This window comes from Trachurus japonicus, chromosome 6, assembly GCF_045865225.1.
Source record: "Trachurus japonicus isolate A0001 chromosome 6, Traja_1.0".
NCBI classification, from domain to species: Eukaryota; Metazoa; Chordata; class Actinopteri; order Carangiformes; family Carangidae; genus Trachurus; species Trachurus japonicus.
In genome coordinates this window covers 17605077-17625489 of record NC_140912.1, presented here as the reverse complement: position 1 = coordinate 17625489, position 20413 = coordinate 17605077, and the positions used below count along the sequence as shown (strand labels likewise).

Genomic DNA, 20413 nt, shown 5'->3' with positions numbered 1-20413 from the left:
TTGTAATTTAGAAATGAACTTCTCTCCCTCTATCTCCGGTTTTTGTCAGTTTTATCGTGACTACATGATTTGGATGGAGCCATGAAGTAGTCTTGGACTGATAAATTCTGTGCGTATCTGCGGACCTCGTTTCATGGGAGGAATGTCCTTATCTGAGGCCCTTTGATGTTGTGAAATATCACACCGAGGTTCAGTCTGAATGTCATGTCTGTTCGATTGTCATTTGACACCCCTCTATTATGAGCCATGTTTTCATAATTACTGCCATCACTGTATAATTACCAACATAATTAATAACCGACCTCCCTTCCTCTCACCCAGTATGAGCAGAGATACCTTCTTGAGAGCCGGCCGTCAGATCCCAAACTTTATCTAACACGAGAGAAAGAAGTCTTGAACCACAATTCCATCAGTTTCATCACTTCAGAGAGAGATGATTAACTCCCCCTACTAGACCACTGGGTTTCTCAATGAAAGAAATTATATGGAAAATTGATAGGGATTTTAACTTTCAACCCCCACCATCACCACCACCACCCCATTAGATTCAACCCCTGAGAATCAAAGTTATCTTCAGAAAAAACTCATCTTTGAAGCATTTGCTCGCTTTCATTATTTTTTTCTCTCCCCCTCTTCATGTCTTTATCTGTCTCTGTCTCTGTCTCTGTCTCCCTGCTCATGTCTCAGGCTTCGAGGCAGCCAGGTCCTTTGCCCTTCATGGCGCCCACGTGATCCTAGCATGTCGAAACCTGTCCCGCGCCACCAAGGCCGTTGGTCTCATACAGGAGGAGTGGGTAAGTGTCGGGCAAACCCTTTAAGAAACCAGCAAACTGTCTTGTCACATTCTTTACATTTCTGTTCTTATTGTCTGCAAATGATATACAAACACCAAAAGCAACAAACACTTGATCTTACTAACAGCTTTTTGCTGAGAAGCCAAAGTGTGATGTATCATACTCCTCTGTGCCACAGGCAAAACAGCGCATTAGTGTCCCACTTTGTTACACTGGATGACTTGCTCCTTCATTATAACAACAAATATGGACACTGGAGTTTATTTGGTGTCAATCCCACATAAATGCTTGGTGGCATAATACCAAATGTGCATGAATCTACAGTTGAAAAGAGTTGGAAGGTCAGACATGATAGATGAGCTAGATGAAAAAGTACACTGATGCTTTTAGTCTATGGGAGTCTTTGTTGTCTATAGAGATCATCAGCTTCATGCTTTATCTTATTTCATGTAATATTTGTAAAATATTACAGGCCTATGTTTTATACTTTGTTCATTTGATATTGTCAGCTCTATACATAGGTGTAATCTATATCAATAAAATATGATATAAATCGGTTTTACGTTACTGTTAGCTGTTACTCCCTTTGATCACTCCATGATTCTTGACACATTTGTTTTAAAGGGTTAGAAGATAAAAGCTGACTTGACTTGACTTGACATGTGATGCGTCATATTTTACATTAATTCAGCTGTCAATGATGCGAAATGAATGATCCATATTTCTCTATGATCAATGTAGTCACTTCTCCTTTGGTAAAAGAGAAACCCTTGTTTAGGTTTTCACAGAAACTGCTTCAATACTTCTCAGGAGAGGTGAAGAAACTTGTGTTTAGCTGCCTTCAGTGAAGCAAGTGAGAGAGGGAGAGTTGAAGGGAGGAGGAGGAGGGGAAGGAGGGAGGGAGGGAGAAAAAGTGTGAGAGGGCATCTGATAATTACCTGAGATTATTGCTCTAATATCGCTGTGCTTGTGACGCGTCCCCAGATTTACGAGTGTGGGAAAATAAACAAGTGAAATGTGGGTGCTGGAGCAGAAAGAATAAGCCATTAGCACTGGGTTGATTACAGAGACCAGGACTTGAAGAAGAAGGAGTGTGAGTGCTCAGCGCAGATATGGAGAGAGAGAGAGAGAGGCTGAGAGGGGGGCTGGGAGGGGTGGAGAGGGAGAGAAAGAGAGGGAGTGAGACAAACGCCTTTGAGCGAGAGTAGATCCGCAGTGTTTAAACTCACCCAAGTCTCTAATTGAAGTATGCCCCTGGGGCTGTCAGTGCTGCTCCACAGTGTGAAATCCAGTGTACAGATCTGTTAATGTAGCTGCTTTGTCTGAATGAGTGAGGAAACGCTCCGATCCAAGCACCAAATTCTGTGGCCAAATTGATTTTCAAGCTTCACACCTGCCACAGAATTGTTCGAGGTGTAGTTGAATGTTTGTTAATTAGGAAAACGGAGGCTGCTTGGAATTGTTTCAAAAAGATTAAATGATTGGTGACCTCTGCAGTGTAAACGGTTATAATCGTCCCTATTTGTGGTACAGTGGCACACAGCATGTGCAGATTGTCAGCAAATTTAATAGAGACTGAGTTAATAGAGTCCTGTATAGTTCAAATAGAGCATGAGTGGCGAATTAGCATTCCCTAAGCTCACTCCATATTTCCTTCTCAAGGAATCCCCCCCTGTTATAGGCTAATGAATAAAAGTCACAATATCAGAATAAATCTTGGCCGCAAATTCTCCCCTCTGGCGACATTATTAATAGATTCAGGAGAAGAATAGAGAGGAGGATTAATCTTTAAGATGATGGATGGGCTCTGCTCGCCTTCCCATGCTCCAACGTTAAGGTCATTTTGATAAGAGAGTATATTTTGGGGTCCTCTGTACAAAAGGTCATCATATCTACTTCCAGGTCCCTCTCAGAGTTCCGCTCCGGCTGCCAGGAGTGGAACTGCTGTCCCGATTGCACGAAACCTCTGACCTCTAACTACCTGCTTACTATTACTCTGAACTCTCTCTTTCTCTAACTCTCTCCCTCTCCCTCCCTGCGCGTCGTCTCGGGCTGTGTGGGCTGGCGCTGCTGTTCGGGGCGGTGAGAGTGATGGCTCGTCCGCGGTGCAGGGTGGTGCGGTTCAGCGCAGCACCTTGTACTGACAGTGGGTGTAATAGTGGGGTCACAGATGGATAATGGGCAGGTCAGAACAGCCACTGGCTGTTAGGAAGAGCAAGGTCAGAGGGTTTATCCTTCCCAGGCAATCATACTGTGCTCTGCCAGGAACAGCCACATTATAAACAGAACATTTAACACCAGATTCCTGGAAGAGATCGCCTGTGTACCTCTTCTTTAACTGGTATGAAGGCATTTGTTTCTATATTTGAACACATTTAACTGCTCGTTAGTACTTGACATTACAGAGCTTTTTGCACTCCAGTTTGTGTTTTTTGCTGAGCTTTTTGTCATAAAAATTTGTTTCTTGCTGTGTTTATGCTACACACTGTTTTCATGATGGGACTTTAGTTGCATCTCCACTGCAGGCCCGTCGTTGTGTGTGCTGTTTTCTCTGCCTCTATCCGAGCCGTGAGGTGAAACCCCTCCAGCAGGCTCATTAGGGGAGTTTAGAGTGGCGGAGAGGGGATAAACATTTACCTTATGATTGTGTTTTACAATAAGCCCGATGCTGGTTGCCTTTATAGGGTTCAAAGGGGGCTCTTTTTACAGGCAGTGATGAAGCCACAGTAAAACCAGGAGGGGATTAAGCAGCAGATGGGTGCTGGGAGAGATGCAGAGAGAGAGCAGTGTAAGATGGGAAGACACACAGAGGAAGAGAAAATGCAGAGAATGAAGTGTGCTAAGTTAAAAAGGTAGATAAATTTAGTGAACTCCAAACTTTTTATTTTTATTTTTATGTAGGCTACTCTGGAATTTTCTGTATTGTTGTAAAAATTTGCATCCTGGTATTGTCACATGGAGTCCTTCAGGGCGGCTCTGCTGTGTAAATGTTAAAGCCCACAGCTCTTGGCCTCTGCCCCACACTTTAACTACGTGTGTCATTTTCCCACAGCCCAGCCTACATATCTATCTCCTATTCCACTCACAGTACAGGCAGGTTAAGTTGCTGGTTAACAACCAAAGTGTTGCCTGCGTGCCAGAGATTTATTTTTCCTGATTGCCTTTAAAATTCTGCTTATCTTTGACTCCGGTTTCTCCCTCAGAAGGCCGTAATGGACTCCCTTGAGATGCAGCCCACTGCTTGATGGGCCAAGCAAGGCCCTTGGCCCCTGAGTAGAATACAACACACGCACACATACACACACAAACACACACACACACACACACACGTGCCATGGTCGTATTTTGTAATTTCTTTCCCTTTTTTTAAAATCCAAAATGCTTATTTCCCCTACTGCCCCTTTCTACAACACATGCTAATGAGATGCTTTGTAAAGGCGTTAATTAGCGAGCTAGTCACTGATTGCTGTGCTTGTTTTTGTTGTGTGTGTGTGTGTGTGTGTGTGTGTGTGAGTGAGTATGGCAGGGGGGTATTAATATGGCTGTGTGCCGCTGAGGAGAGTTCTGTCAGGGTCTGCTCTGGAACCAATTAGGCTAAAGCTCAGTGTCCACCGAGGCTGCAGGGAGAAAAAAAAGCCTGCTGCTTGCAATGTCAAACAGCAGCATTAACACAGGCCAGAGAGGTAGAGTGAGACAGGCGGACTGAGAGCCGATAAACAGTGGTCACTCATGCAGGCAGGAAGATGGCCCGATAGACAGTTCCTTTGCTAGATACAGTATGAAACACAGACAAAGAATACACTCCAACTCTCGTATCACTTACCTTACCCTGTCTCGCTCTCTCTATACATATATATTTAGATCTATATATAGAGATATATAAATATAGACATATATCTTTATAAAAATGTGTAGAGGCAACCTATCCAACACTCTCACTGAAGCTGATGCTGGAGGATAAGGTAACATCACAATCAATGAAACACAATGTTCCTTCCCAAGTGTCTGCTATTTCAGGTGGAGTGACTGGATTTCTACAAAGCACAGGTGGCAGAGGTCTTGAAAGACAAATGGGCGGAAAAAAAAAGTCAGTCTCACCTTGAAAATGTCAGTACATAACGTCGTGCTCCCATAGCTTCTTGATACACAACCTCTCTGAACCTCATCGGCTTCTTCCTGCTCATACCCTGTGATTTATAACGAGGATGTCACACGTTTATGTGTCATGGCCTACATACAGCAGCATGAGGTGGCAAAGTTCTGGATGAGTCCCACGTTTCCTCTAGAAAACTACTTTCTTGCATGACTGCGTGCGTCGATGTAGTCATGAATTTAGACCCCATTCTGTGTCACCCTTACTCTGCATTTAACCTGATTCACACATGTTTGGAGAGAAGTGGTGTGCGAGTGTGTGCAAGTGTGTGTGTGTGTTGATGCATGTGTGCCTGCATTTGTCCATTTGCCCGGTGCATAACCTCCTGTGTCAGTCTGACAGGCCCTGTGCCCCCGCTGGCCACCATGCCATGCCACACTCCTCCTGCTGAGGCCAACAGGAAGTGACACATGTGAAATGCTGACCTGGTCGGTTGCAGCCCCCTCCAGGGCCTCAGGATGCTGCTCTTTTAGTCACTCTTCCCCTCTCTTCCCTTTGCTCCCTGGCTCTTTTTTTTTCTTTTTTTCTTTTAATCTTCCAGAAGACCCTCAAAAAGCTTCTGTCCGCCTCCATTCACCCATCGTTTCTATAAGACTCTTTCCCCTCTTTGTCTCTTTCCCAAAATGATTAAGGAAATTGCAGCCCATTTCCCAGGTCAGTGAGCAGGTCTGTATCACTCTTCTATGCTGCTAGAGAGCCCAGTAGATCATGGTCCATAATGTTTAGGTCTTATATCTTGCAGTATTTGACCTTTAGCAATTGTTTTTCCATGTACAGTACGATTTCACAACCACCTTCAGTTCAGTTTTAATGTCATGTGATGGCACAAAAACTTATTTTCTTCCGTTTTGACCTAAAAATGAGGCAACGGCAAATGGCAAACCAGCAGTTTCTTTGATTGCTTTAGTGAAACATACCTGTTTAGGATAGCTCACGTGGTGCGCTTCCTTTCATTAAAAAGCATAGGCAAAAGTAATTTTTTTGCATGAAGGTTTTGCTGACACGCCGCTGTTAAAGCTCAGATAAATCCAGTGGAGATTGTTGTTGGTGATGTTGAAGCTTGTACTTAAGCAGCCCTAGAGCTCCTTTTCAGGCCGTCCCCAGACTATACCAACATTATACCTACCGCTTTCCCCTCTCGCTGCTGTCCCAATCCTCTCCTCCAATCTCAGGTGCATCCACTGAATCATTTAGGGAGAGGCGGCTGTCCCTTATTTTCAGGATGAGGCATTGTGCAAATCGGTCTGTTTCCTTGCGTATTAGTAGCATGAGTCCCACCCCCCCAGGGAGACCTTCTCATCTCTCTTTATTTACTTATTTATTTGTGTGTTTCCTGCCTGTGTTCTGTCTGTAAACTGGGAATAAAAAGGTCCCTCAACCCCAGCTGTACTTTATGTCGACTCGGCGCTGAAGAAGAACAGAAAGGATGGATGGAATGAGGGTGGAATTGCGATATGTAAATGTGATGAGGAAACCCCCTTTTCCACAAATTTGTCCTGCTGATTCCTCCAACAACCGGCAACCACACAAAGCTCTACAACTACAATAGGATTTACTGGAATATACCATAGAGGATTTCTTTACATTACACAGGTGGCGGCTACAACGCAGCTTATGGTGAAGGAGTCTTTGTGTAGTTGCTAGTATAAAAGTGAAAGAGTTGAATACCTGAAGGTTGTAACAGTGTGTGAGTGTGTGTGTGCATCTCTGTACTACATGTCACATGTACAGCATGTATGCACACGTACAAGCACGTGCATGGTCATTGCGCACACTCGTCCCCATGGTGTATATTTAAATGCTTGATTATGCATTTTGCATAGCTTTGGGACATGCATCACTCTTCCCAGACTGCTAATAAAGTGACCAGGGAGATGGGGAACCTAAATGAATCCTAAAGTGCCTGGCTTGCATTCCTCACTCCCTCACTCGCTCTGCTTAGTTATTCCAGCCCGCCGCGAAAAGCTGTGCGCCGCTCAGCTCTCCTCCTCCTTATGTCTGTCTGCTACAGCCAGGTGCTCTGTCTCCTGAAGAGGTGTGGCCTGCTCCTAATTGCCTGGACCACGGTGAACTATGGGCAAATGCTCTGTGTGAAGGAGCGCCGTGGAGGAATAATTTTGAATAAATCACATAGTTAGCCGGGTGCTATTTTCTGCTAAATAAGCACTTCGGCGGCCGTCTCACATGGAGGTGTGAGCGTTAGAATGACGGGTCACTTGCCATAGGTCATGTTGGGGAGGATTTAAATGATTTAAATGATGTCACTGCCACTGAAGGGGACAGGTTGAGGAAGGATGTGTAAGGCAGCACCTCTTTGTTGTTTGAACCTGACAGATTCTCATCCTTCACTCCTTCACTCTCCCCTCTGAAGGAGGGCTCATAGCCCTGGGACGAGGGCTTCTTATGATGAGAGGGGTGAGAGGTTGCTTGGATCTCTTTCACTCTTTCTCTCTCTCTCTTTCTCTCTCTGCCAGCGGAGAATGTTTTTATTGAACTCTGAGAAGTGCTGACCACAGAGAGACAAGTCCAGCGCACACTGTAATGTTTTAAATCAGGAGATGAGCCAGTTGTAATAAGCTGCAGCCAAATAGACTCGGGCTTAGTTGACGCCTGCCAAACAAGCAAACATAGCAATGTTGAATGCAGAAACCATCTGGCAACTGGCTATAACATTTATCTGCTATTACCCTGAGCTCTTTTAACATCTTTAGCACAGTTTGAAATGAGCCTAGGCTCTCTGATTCCATGATAACGTTCATAGGAGATGCAATAGGCTAATTAGATATAATTCTGTGTTTGATGTCTCCATGAGATTGAAATTGTCTGATGCTGTCTCTCATCATCTTTCATAACCCACCAAGAGTATGTTCAGGCATGAGATGGGAGCTTAATGGGTATATGTATGTGTATGTGCGTGCATGTGTTTGGTGCCCTACATATCAATGTCTGATTGCGTTTCACATATTAGAGCGAGGAGAAGGAGAAAAAAAAGGAAGAAGGAGAGGACTGTGTATGTATGTAGCCTGTTGTCACTTTGTTTGTGTCGTGAAGGACAGAGGGATTGTCTGCTAATGAACAAACAAGTGCGTCACAACAAGTCAACAGCTGTCCTGTCCAGCCGTTCGGACACTGTAAGTCACTAATTTCAATGTCAGACCATTCAAGAATAGGAGTTACAAAGCTCGCCATAGTCAGATGTCTGCAGCGAAAGAAATGTGGAATCATGATGATGCTGTTGGAAACTGATGAGTGTATTTTTTCTGTTTTTATCCGGTTGTGTACCAGGTAAATGTGGATTTTTTTTTTCTTTTTGTTAATGGTATTTAAGAAATATTTTTATGGTATTTCTGTGCAGAACTTTGCAAATTGTCTTTCTTGACTTTTGCCTGACTTTTGCTTTGACTTGGCTTTTGCTGATATGGCTGTGTCTCTGAGCCTTGTTGTTTATAGGATATCCTCTGCAGTCAGGTCTCATGGAACTGATATCAGCGAACCGCTCCAGGCATCCAAACAATCCTGCCCCAGGCACAGCTATCATTATTTTTCTGGGAAGTTGTGTCCATGTGCTGTTTGTGTGTGAGTGTGCATCTAAGTATGTATATGTGTGTGTGTTTGTATGTGCTTTGACACAGAGTTAAGACTGGTTTACAGCTTAATCAGTCTGTGTAACTGAATGCATATTTATCAGAGAGAAAATTCATGCTCAAAGAATCAGACCTCAGCCCATACATCATTATCAAACACACATACGCACACCCTCAGACACACACAGACACACAGGCACACACACACACATACACACACAGATCCACATTTCATTAGAGAGGCAGATTCAGGCAGCAGTAGATTAAAAACAACGTGTGTTTTTACAGGTCCATAAATCAAGCATGGGACGAGGGGGATTCATTTAGAGAACACCAGAGTTGTGGCGTAGTTGCCCTCACGTGACCAATGCTTAACTGCGATACTTTGATACACTGCCTTTTTATTAGTTTCATTCTCTCCTGCCCCATATCAATGATTATCTCTCAGCTCACATTTGACTTGCAGAGCAGGCTGGATGTTGTGTTCATTTTGGTTGAAGATTTCGATGATGAAGCGGCCTCCCTTTGCTAACCAGTGATTAAGCCTACACATCGGCAAATGATCAGGCCTACAGAACAGTATAACAGCATAATGCATCCTAATTGTACACAGCTGTGATGCGTAGGAATGATCCTGTGTCTATAAGCACTTTATTTTTCCACTTACAGGTACTGTATTTGGATGGTAAAGCCCGTATCATATTTTTATTCTCTCCATGCATTGAACTGAAATCGCCTGGTGGATGCTTGCTGACCAGGGCTGTTAATCTGTTATTGCTGTTTGGGCTGCTCATACTTTCAAATACGGCACTAGAGTATTAATGGTGTGTGAAGCACTCCTATTTAATGTTTTGTTGATCGGTGATGTTGGGATATAAATGCAACATCATACATGCACACCCACACACTCACTCCCTCTTCACAGATGTAGTGTGAACGCCCAGTGTCGGTCGGGGTCCTTCTGAGGTTTACCTGTGTGCTGGTGTGTCTGTGTGTTTGTAATCCCTGGTTTCACAGCCGTCTCTGTGTGTCAGTGCTGGTTTCAGGCTGGAGAGCAGGTGTAATTTCCCCTGCACTAAAACCCCAACAAGTGGCACCAGGGGAGAGAGGAGCATATTACAGGTTCAAACGGCTCTGCTCCCGTGGACTACAGAGAGCTACAGGCTCTCCTGACCTGCGACCGGGCGCAGCCGCTGTGTGTGTACGTGTGTGTATGTTGAGGGAGGCTCAGAGGTGTCGGAGCTGCCTCGCTGTGTTTCTTTCATAGTGTAAAGCCTTTATTAGGGCCTGGACCTGTTTTGGGGGCCGCAGGGCAATATTATTTCACATGTTTCGGTCGAGAAATGAGCACGTGTGTGTGGGTTTGTGTGTGCACGGGTGTGGGAGTGTGTTTACCGTACAACTTTTAGATAACCAGCTCTATATAGAGGCAGGTTAGAAGGTGAACAGGTTTGGTAAATATATCAAATAACTCTGTAATAAAACCTGCAGTAAACCAGTGAACACAGTTTGACCTCTGGCCTCTAACTCCCCCAGTCACAGCACTATATGTGGACCACAGGGGCTCAGATGATTAAATCTGCGGGGGTCTGGATGCCACAGAGACGCAGTCTGATGTTCCACACTCTTTTGAGTCGATGCTCTACCAGTGCTATCAAAATAGATTGTGTTATTATTTCCTGAGTGTACAGTTGTTATTTTAATAATGGAGTATTTGCAAAACGGCTCCCCTGAACACTCCAGTCCAAATTTCCTTTCCTATAATACTACAGACAGAAGTTTAGGGAATCTTTAGTGGCTCTGTCCCTTTTTATCATTAGTTTAGGGAAAGGTGACACTCTGGCCACCACAGCCAAGCTTGTTATCTGAGATAGCGTTATGTGTGTAGGCTAGTTAGTCCTCATCCTAAACTGTTTATCCTGTGATTTTAAAAGTGAAACAAATGGGAACAATAAGTCCAATCCAATAAATCCAATCACATTTCCCTGACAATACTTACAACACTTCCTGGCTCTACCCTGCAATACAAGAACATCAATGCATCGTCTCAACATCAAGTTGTGAGGATGTTAACTTTTTGCGCGGAGTGTGCAACTCCTCTCAAAATATCACGAGTGTAACAGTTTTCATTTTAAAATGATGACTTAAAAAGTCATCCGAAGATGTTTTCAGCCAACTCGGTGAGCCAATGTTTACTTAGTAGTTGCAGCTGATAAAATCTACTTCACCCTGTTTATGTTTATACGTATACAACTCACTACTTTCAAAGTTAGAGAAGAAATGGTGGTAAATCTGCCCTCACAGTGGTTGTAAACTGCACACGAACCAGGCCAGAATAAAAAGCTTGACAGTTGAAGCAACAGCAGTTAAAGCTCAGTTGGGTCAATCGACTCCTGTTGGTATTATATCCCATTGGAACAAAGTTTCAGTGCGAATATCTGGGATATTAGCTGTAAATTCATTTTTACTCGATAATCCACCAAACGTTTTTACCCATGTCATTTGCAGTGCTGTTCTATGAATCACAAAGAGCTGCTACAGAATAGAGTAATTTGACAGATATTTGTCATTCCAACAGGTCTGTGTGTGGCAGTGAATGGTGAACAGAGTTAATTGGTGCCTCTCATCTCCCCTCTGAAGGGCACTGCTGCCTAATAATACAGTGTCATGATGAATTAGCCCAAATAAAACCCTGCACACAGCAATGAATGATGAGCTTATGTCTGTATGTGGGTGCATACGCACATGAATATTTCCTTGAGTGAGTCTGCCCCATTAATTTTTGGTAACCAAATCTCCATTAGGTTTGAATGAGTGACCAAAGACGAGCCAACTGGGGCAAGCAAGAGGGCTGGACTGAGGGGCAGATGGGAGGTAAGATCACCAGGGATGAAGGGAAGAGTGCAGAGTGTGGCTGAGGAGACAGTGAAGGAAGGAGTGAGGTGAGCTGAGATGGGGGGGGGGGTTGGTGTGGCGAGGATGCTCATCCATTACACCCCACCGCGGCCCAGGGGTCGGCTTCAGCAAGACTGATTCAGAGCGATCAGGTTTGGACTCCATCTCCCATAAATCCTGGCATGTGACGCTGATGGATGTGGGCCATAAAGCCTCCCGCTCTGACATGCGGAGAGCAACATGGAGAACCATGGGAAAATGTGAGTGCTCCAGGTTAATGTCAACGAGGCCTGGGAGTGAAGAGGGGATGATGGAGGGAAGGAAAGACAGGGACAGTGAGAGATCAGAGGTGCAGAGAGGGGGATTGAGAAGACTGAGTGGGCCGAGAGCAGAATGTGAAACAGCAGAGAGTATGTGGGAACACTACAACAGAATTTACTGTGACATTGCAATAATTCAGCTGTCACCGTGCTGCTTTAAACTCATGTTGCTTAGAGTGCAGCGAACAGTCGCAACCCATTTGAAAGAGACAAAGACATGTAAATATCTTGACACTGACACTCATATTGTAATTTATTTCCTCCCGTCTCCAAAGCTTGGTAATAAGCCACATGGCTATCAAAGAGTTTGGCAAGAGTATTAGTGTGTTTTTTGTAGTGTAATTAATTCTGTGTGTCTTTTCATTTATTCTGTTATTGTACGTCTGCGTGGTGTTTAATGCATGACCAAGACGAATACAGCTCATTAAAAAACGCCTTGTGATTATAATAGGGCCAAATACAGGAACTGCCGACCTGGCTAGACAGGAAATGGAGACATGTATACTTCCTCATTAACAGAACCCCATTTGGGCCATAAAGCACCATCCCAATGCGCTCAAGGAAAATGCCCTGATTAGAGGAGTGGAGGGGCATTGTTGCCCTAATGAAGGCTTCCCCCACAGTCATTTATGATATTGGTATGGGTGGTATGGTGACTAGGCCTGTGGGATGAGCTGACTTACGGTCAGATGGACGTGAGCTATAGCCGATACAAGTGCATTAGGATTGGTGGGAGAGACGAGAGGGCCAGGGGAATGCATATCCACAACTCATTTGCAGGAGTCAGTTTTACTAGGTTGCGGCTAATGGAGATGAGCTTGTGTTAAGAGCCAGGGGAGACGCTAATTTTACATAAAACCAAAAGAGGCCTGAGAGCCGTGAGCACGTGTTTGTGTGTGTTCAATTTGTGCTCGCTTTATTCTGCCGGTTCACCCAGTGAATTTTTAAATGCTGACCATCCTGTCTCGGAGAAGCTTTCTCTATCCAGCTGGAAGAGAAACGCTCACGAATGACGTCACTTATCATTACCATGTTTGCTCTTTTAATTTACATTTTAATGAATTGATATCTGATTAAAAACGCTGCATTCGGTTTAATCGCGCGAGACGTCCGTTTAGATGAGATAATGTTTGAGGATAATCGGCACATTCTGTTATTATTATTTTTTTGCGATTCTGTTGCCAAGAAAGCAAAGTTTCTCTTTGACAAATCCATGCAAATGAGCGACCTTTGCACAAAGTTTGTGCCACTGTTCAAAGGATTTTTTTTACAGTCACTAGAACAATTTTTGGGAGGGCTGGAGAGTGTTCACAGACACAATGTTTTATTTGCACTGCCTTGCGTTGAAACAGCTATTATGTAGAACAGATAATGGGATTTACAGAGAATTTATGAGGCTTTGTTTTTTGTGTGCCTTCCACTCATAATGGTGCCGTTCATAAATAGCATTCCGCCTGTCTACTATTTTCCTCCATACAGTCCTTACCAATCGTCGTAATAATGACAGTCACTGACGGAGTGCTGCTTTTTAATATGGAGAAGAAGAACTGAACTAATTTATGCACTGAATTTGAAAAAGTCCCGGTTGGAACAAAAGCAACGTAAATGTTAATGTTTTGCCCTACTTAGAAATACCTCGACCAAGTCCAAGCATAAACTTCTCCTCTGCCCATCGCTGCCTCATCCTCTCCCACCCTCCTAATTTCTCCACTTTTTCTCGTCCCACCCCCCACCACTCCCCCCGCCATCGCCACAGGAGCTACCTGAGGCCCTTGTGTCCACCTCATTCATCACCTGGGTTTGATTCCTCTGCTCCGAGAGAGAGAGAGAGAGAGAGAGAGAGAGAGGAAGAAAGAGTTGAGGAGGAAGAGTAAAGAGTCATAACAAACCCTCCTCTGTTCTCTCTTTTTCTCTTCTACCCCCCCTCCCTTCGTCAGTGTGTGAGGGAGAGATGAATGCAGCCAGTGGAATTAATTGCACCCCGTTACTGAAGATCAGCAAGTTTGCACTGTTGGCGTGCTGATCTGCCATATGGCTGCCCACTAGGTGAACACTTTGATTAATGTTGCCCACTCCCCAGTTTTTTTCCCCCACTAATATTTGATTCTGATAACTGAAACTCAGCTCCTCGTTTTGAGTCTCTCCGTCTTCGGTCCTCACTCTCCGCCTGTTTCTCTTTTGTGTTGGTCTTTTTCCTCCGTTCAAACCTGAGCCATCTTTGTTTGCGGGCAAAGTTTGGTTTCCAGTCTTGCCTTTCTCTTTCGTCGTTGTTTTTCTTCCAGTTTCACTTACAAAGTCTTTGTGTGATGTGGCGTCGGTGTGGGCCGTGTGGATTTTACAGTATCAGTGAGATTAGAGGGAGGAAGAAAGGCTAAAGTGCGACTGTGTTGGGGAGAGGTTTGGAGCTGTGGGTAGATGTCCTTTGCAGTTGATTAGGCCCCTGGTGTGTCGAGTGTTTCTCTATTAGCCTCCTCAGCCTCTTGTCTTCTACTGTGCACAGTGACTACTTTCTACCCCAGAGATCTGGGATATACACACACACACACACACACACACACACACACACACAAACAAACAAACAGGTACAGACACACACACATGTCATGCACACAGTCAGATAGGTAGCTGTGCTGTGGTCCAGGCAGTAACAAGGAGGTGAACAGATGCCAGAGTCACAATATCAATAGGGCTGAGTGTAGGTAATAATACCTTAGCAGGGTTCAGCCATGAGACAGCGCTAACTAGAGAGGCAACTCTCAAGTGGAGCATTCACTATCTGCAAATCACAAGATGTAGCTGTGTGTGCATCTGTATGTGTGTGTTTGTGTTTGTGGGTGCACATGCTCCCATTACATGTTGGAGCGAGTCTGGTTTTGCTGCAGGGGAGCGGTGGGATGGTGTCAGTGCCATCATCAACTCTGAGATAAAATGTTCTCACCTAAGGTCACAAGTTCACGTTTGTTTTCTTTTTTTTCTTCTGTTATAATGAGGCAGCAATACAGAACACTATATGCAGACATCTATGCTGGAGCATCTATTACAATATCATGGGTGCTTTGTTTTCCCTCTGTTTTATGGCCTGTTCCTGCTGCTCGTCTATTTTGGTCTTCCTCAGTCTTGTTAAGTGCTGCCATTCTCCTGTGTTTGGATGTGGCCCAGAGGGCCCTTAGCAAGACCAGGGGCTGGGAATGAGCTGCGAGCCCCAGCCAGGGGGTGCCCATGGTAGGCTGCCAGTTCCACTAAATCTCCCTGATTACCCGGGGTGGCTGTGGTGTGATGGGGGTGTTACCAAGGTGGTGGGCTCTCCAAAGAGGCTGATTGAGATGCAAATGGAGGCCATAACTCAGACGTAATGCAGACCTGAGCACCCTTTGCCTCGTCCGTTCCTGCTCACCTCACTCCCTCATCGCTCCCCATTTACTCCAGCAGAGGAGGAGGGACTGTTATTGTCTCAGGATAAAGTTAGATATTTATCATAGTGTAGGATGGGCGCAGAGAAATAAGATGTTATTGTGGGGGCCGAGAAGAATGAAAAAGTACATCCATGTAAATTGGCACCGGTTTTGATGAGGGTAAACAATGATATCAGATACAAGCAGAGTCAGTGCACTTGCTCCTGTAGCTGCCCACATGAACACACTCAGAGACGCACCTGAAGATAGCCAAGTCTGCTTCTGTTTCTTAGAAAGAAGAACAGATGGACACTATAAAGTAGGACGAGGGACTCACTGGTTTGCCAGTAGAAAGGTGGAGTGAACAGGGGAAGAGGAGGGGGAGGAGTAATTGCAGAGTCCTTTGCTGAATTGTTCTGTGGATGCAAATTTAAATCCCTCCTATTATTTTAATAATCTGCCTTTTACTGCTTGTGCTCGGATCATTTGTTTGCAAACCAGGTTATTTGGAGAGGGAGGCTCGGGGGTAATTTCATGCTTTGGAGCATTTATATCTATAACTTAATGAGGAGAGGGCCTGTTGTTTCCTGGTAATACACTGCTAGAGGGGAGCAAACTTTTTATTCTCCGTTTAGGGTACTGTTAGAGGGCAATAATGTGAGATTACTCTGATGGAATTAAGGAGCAAACTGAGGAGAGACCTAATGCAGCTTTAGGTGATAGACCAAACTTAGTACTGATGCCTCATTCAGGGTTTTTTAGGTTCATGGGGTGCACCATAGGAGATGGGCTTTCCCAGTTGCCCATCACAATAACTGTGAACACATGTCTGATTTTTTTCAAATTTAAGCGCCTCTATCCCAAACCACTACCTAATTGGGCTCAGTCTCGTTCAGCCCATACAGTATGTACATTTTTTCTTTTTCCCTCTCAATAATCTCAACTTCTTAAAATGTTTACACAGCAGATGAAACCTAGTCTAGTGTATCAATTTATGAAATTCAAATTTGTCTCCTTCTTATTGTCCCTTAGTTGGTGTCGGGGCAGGGGGTCGGCCTCGTGACCCGGCCCAACTCAATTCAACACAACCTTATTACATTAAGATGGGAGACAAAAGGAGGACTCGCCATCTCCTCCAGAAAGCAGCACGTGGTCTAGTGAGATGATCAGGATGGTTAATGTAGTTACTCTCCTTCAGTGGAGCCAAAGACGTTGTGGGATGTCATGATGGAGCAAGAGGACGTGTGTCTGCGTCTCATCGTCCACTGTCTCTCCTCCTCTTCCTCTTTTGCTCTCCTTCCCTCACTCCTCTGTTCCCCAGTGAAGGACTCTTCTCCGGGGCAAAATTGAATCAGACTGCATGAATTAAAGCAATAATTCAATTTGTTTACAAGGCATCATTTATTCTCTGTCAGGCCGGCGCTCCGTTGACAATCGGTGGCTCGCTGACCCCCGACCTTTGCTGAAGTCACGTGATGCATTTATTACATTGTTCAACGTGAGTCTTTCGGGCTATTATCAGGTGACAAGGGGCTAAAGATGCATGATGAGAATCCTATTATTCAAATCTGCGCAACACTGTAACAGAATGCAAAACTGCATGACCTTATCAGCAGACAGGGTAGATCATGTAAATGGTGCTTGAACAACTGGAGTTGGTGGTAATGAATGTTCTCATGAATATGAAAATAACAATAATGATACTTTGTGTTATTGTTTAATATCTAACAGTGACACTTTTAGCCCCTTGCATGCCCATCTCTCTTTTTTCTCTTCTAAAATTCTTTTTCCATTCATTCATTTGTTCTCCTTGTAGGGCTAACTCAGTATCACCACTGTGTGATTTCATACCAAGGAGAACAAGATACTCTCTCCCAGCGAGCAGAGAAAAAAGGCACAATCTCTTGTATTTCCAGGCTAAACTATTGTGACAGTGGAAAATGGTAAGCAGTTTAGAATATCGCTAAACAAAAGAGCTTTTAATCAAAGTGCATACAAGACCCTGCGGAGTGTAAAACACTCCCTCATCAAAAGGCCTATTATACACTTACTCACATCAAAGGCCTCCATGTTTCTTAATTGCCAGATTCTTTTCTTATTCAATTATGTCATGCTTATGTTTTTATAAAGCTGATACAAAAAAGGGCTGGGGTAACCAAATCAAAGGGGCTTAATTTATCATCTCTCTACACTGATGTGTGTTCACACTGTGTACCTGTGTGCAAATGTGTGCATTTTCTTGCGTGCGTGTTTGGTACCTCACCAGCCCTCCAGATACTGAGATGATACAAGGCGCGAGTGATTCTGGAGAAATTAAACAGTGGAAAAACTAGCAGGTTTAGATAAAGCAATCACATTACCGCCACACTTGAAAAGAACACATTATTTTGTACTTGAGAGAGTCGCGTTTTATTGCTGACACCCCCCCAAATAGAAAGTTGTATATACAGTATAAGTGCACAGGGTCTAGGTTGTTTTCCTCCAACTTTATTGTTATCTAACCACAACATAATCAGCCTCTAAGTCTGCGTGTGCCGTTCACCCAGTCACTAAAGTCCCTGTGCAGAATTGCAAAATAAGCTGGGTGTAAATATGTAATTGCCAGTGCTTATTCTGGGATCTGAAATATTAGGGAGCAATATGGATTGCATTAAAATCCTGGTTGTTAGGGGTATCGGTTACACTGAAGACATGCAGGAAAATGTGCACTGTCTGCGAATCTGGCGGAGATGGAGTTGGTGAGATGAGGGGGGAGATAGGAGCAGGAGAGGGTGAGGAAATGGAGAGGAAGAGACAGAGAGGAAGAGGAGAGGAAGATGAAAATCTCTTGATGTCTTTCTGAGAACATAGACACATTATTTAAATCTCCATCACTTTTTAATGTAAATCTGATCAGGCTCTGCACTGGACGAAGAGAGGGAGAGAAGTGAGGCAGAAATAGAGACACCCATACACACACACACACACACACACACACACACACACAGACTTATATACATCTGAAGACAGAGCTTTATAATTTAACATTGTTAGGATTGAAAGCTGAATGTCGCCGTCTCACTTCACACTTTACCCGTGAGAAAACGCAAAACACTTTTGAAATATATCAACACACTCAAAACACCCGTGCAGGCTGGCGTTGGAATATTTGGTGTGTGCGTTTTGGTACATATGGGTTCATGTGTAAGTTTGCATGTGCGTGTGTATGTGTGCGTTTGTGTGGAATCTGATATCTGCCTCAGGCCCCATGGCCCTGGTCTGTCTGCATCCGAAAAGCAAACTCTGCAATTATGATGACCGCCCTGTCCTTTTCATTTCCCATCTCCGTCTCCCTCTCTCTCCCTCTCTTTCTGTCTCTCTCGTTCCGTCTGTCTCTCTTTCCTTCTTTCTGTCTTTATTTCTCGCTCTCTCTGACCTGTCTGTGTCTCTCCTAAAGTATCTCTCAACAGTTTTGATCACACCTCATCTTAACTTAGGGTCTTCTTGAACTTTCTCCTGTGTTGCAGTTTGACTTTCCTTCTGATTCTAATAAATTATTTATTGTTTTGGTTACAGCCTCAACTTTACTGTGATCTTTCTCAATCAAACAAGTATTTTTTTTAAAAATGATTTAAGTTGAAATATTAACGATTTTATCACATGTAAACATTTAAATCAAAATTATTATTATTATCATTTCATTTTTTTTTATCATGGAAATGTTCTATATTGTTCTCATGTCAGTTTTTATTTAAGTCTATAATTTTTCCAATGTACACTGTGGTTACAAAATATACTGTATGTATGTGCAAGTGCCTGAGCACATTTATTTAATTACTGCTCTCCACTTGTGATTTACTTAAGTATTGCTCTTTGCCATTGTACTGTACTTCTACTCCACTACTTTACAGGGGAATGTACTTTTTACTCCACTAAATTTATTTGATAGTTAAAGTTCATAGTTACATTGCAGATTAAGAATTTGAAAACCTATAATGAGCATATAAAATATAATGCATCACTATACAGTGAATTAAATTACACAGCAGTATATAATGTACTTAAATTCGCTTCACCTCAACCAGCTATAACATTAAATTTCTGCTTACATGTTAATGCATCAGTATTAATAATCCTTTACTATAAAATGTAATTATCTAACTCTAACCTTGTCAGCATATTTAGCACCTTTGTTTATTTAAGGATTATATTGCTGTCAATACTTACTGATGCATTTGTTTAAATTGTTTTTTTTTAAATGAAGAGTTGTAATGAAATATTTTACTGGTTCCCTGTAATTTCTTTGTCTTTTCAAGCCCTCCCTCGTTCTTTGTGTTCTCTCAGCACGTTCAGTGTTTCTCTGCAGCCTCTACACAGCTTCTTGTCAGGTCTCAGCAAGTGATTAACTGATTGAAGTGCTTACTAATTAATATGTTTCATTAATTACAGTCATTAATGCTGTGTTTACTAACATGGCCCTGCTGTAGCCCCGGTACGTCACTGAACGGGAATGTCAGCAAGTACTTAACTTAGGCCTGGCCTTTACTCCCTGTGTGTGTGTGTGTGTGTGTGTGTGTGTGCGCACGCGTAAAAAAAGAGAGAGAGGTGCCCGTGATGTCCGTGTTAAGAGTATCAGCACGTATGTGCCTCATTCTCCATGTTTCTCATCTGGAAAATCATCCCATGTCCTTCCTTCACCTTTCCCATATCTGCCCCCGCAATTGCTTGATTTGTAACTTGATTTCAGGAAAGGGAAAACCTGTAGATTATCCAGCTTTCATTAGGGGGGAAAAACCCAGTCCGTTTCAGAGAAAGAAGAAATCAATTTAATACAGACTTAACTGGAGGAAATTGCATATTCTGCCTGTATGTGCTGAACAGGCACTTTCTCTTCCTCACCAGAGACCTGCCTCCCTATTAATTGCAGTGTGTGTGCATGTCAGTGAGTAAGTGGATGTGTATGTGTGTGTGCGTTTGTTTGTTTGTGTGTGTTTGTGTTTGTAATGTGCGGAGCGTCTGAATTCATTTGTGTGTTAGGTGTTTGAATGCATGTTGCCCAAGTGTGTGTGTGTGTGTGTGTGTGTGTGTGTGCAGTCTCTTTGTGTGTGGAGGTCAGTTCTCAGATCTGTGGTAAGGCACTCAGCCAGATGTGTCTGTTTCTTTATTTGTGGCGTGCATGTGCGTTTCGCCGCACGTGGTGTGTGTCCATATTTCTTTGTTGGTGTATGGCGCTACATAAGCACAAGCGCATGTGACTTAGCCAGGTGGAGGGGAGATTGGTTGGTATTTATGAACA

The 20413-nt window shown here is 43.6% G+C and overlaps 1 protein-coding gene across 3 annotated transcripts in view; it reads left to right on the top strand.

The window, feature by feature from the left end:
• The window catches only part of wwox (WW domain containing oxidoreductase), a 125397-nt gene that overhangs the window by 9966 nt on the left and 95018 nt on the right, over positions 1-20413 (top strand). For all 3 annotated transcript variants that reach the window (XR_015036005.1, XM_085779459.1, XM_085779460.1), the window contains exon 5: positions 688-794. Coding sequence is in view for 2 of the 3 variants with exons in the window: in XM_085779459.1 (XP_085635585.1) it covers positions 688-794 (107 nt within the window). In the remaining variant the exon portion in view is untranslated. The remainder of the gene's footprint in view (positions 1-687; positions 795-20413) is intronic.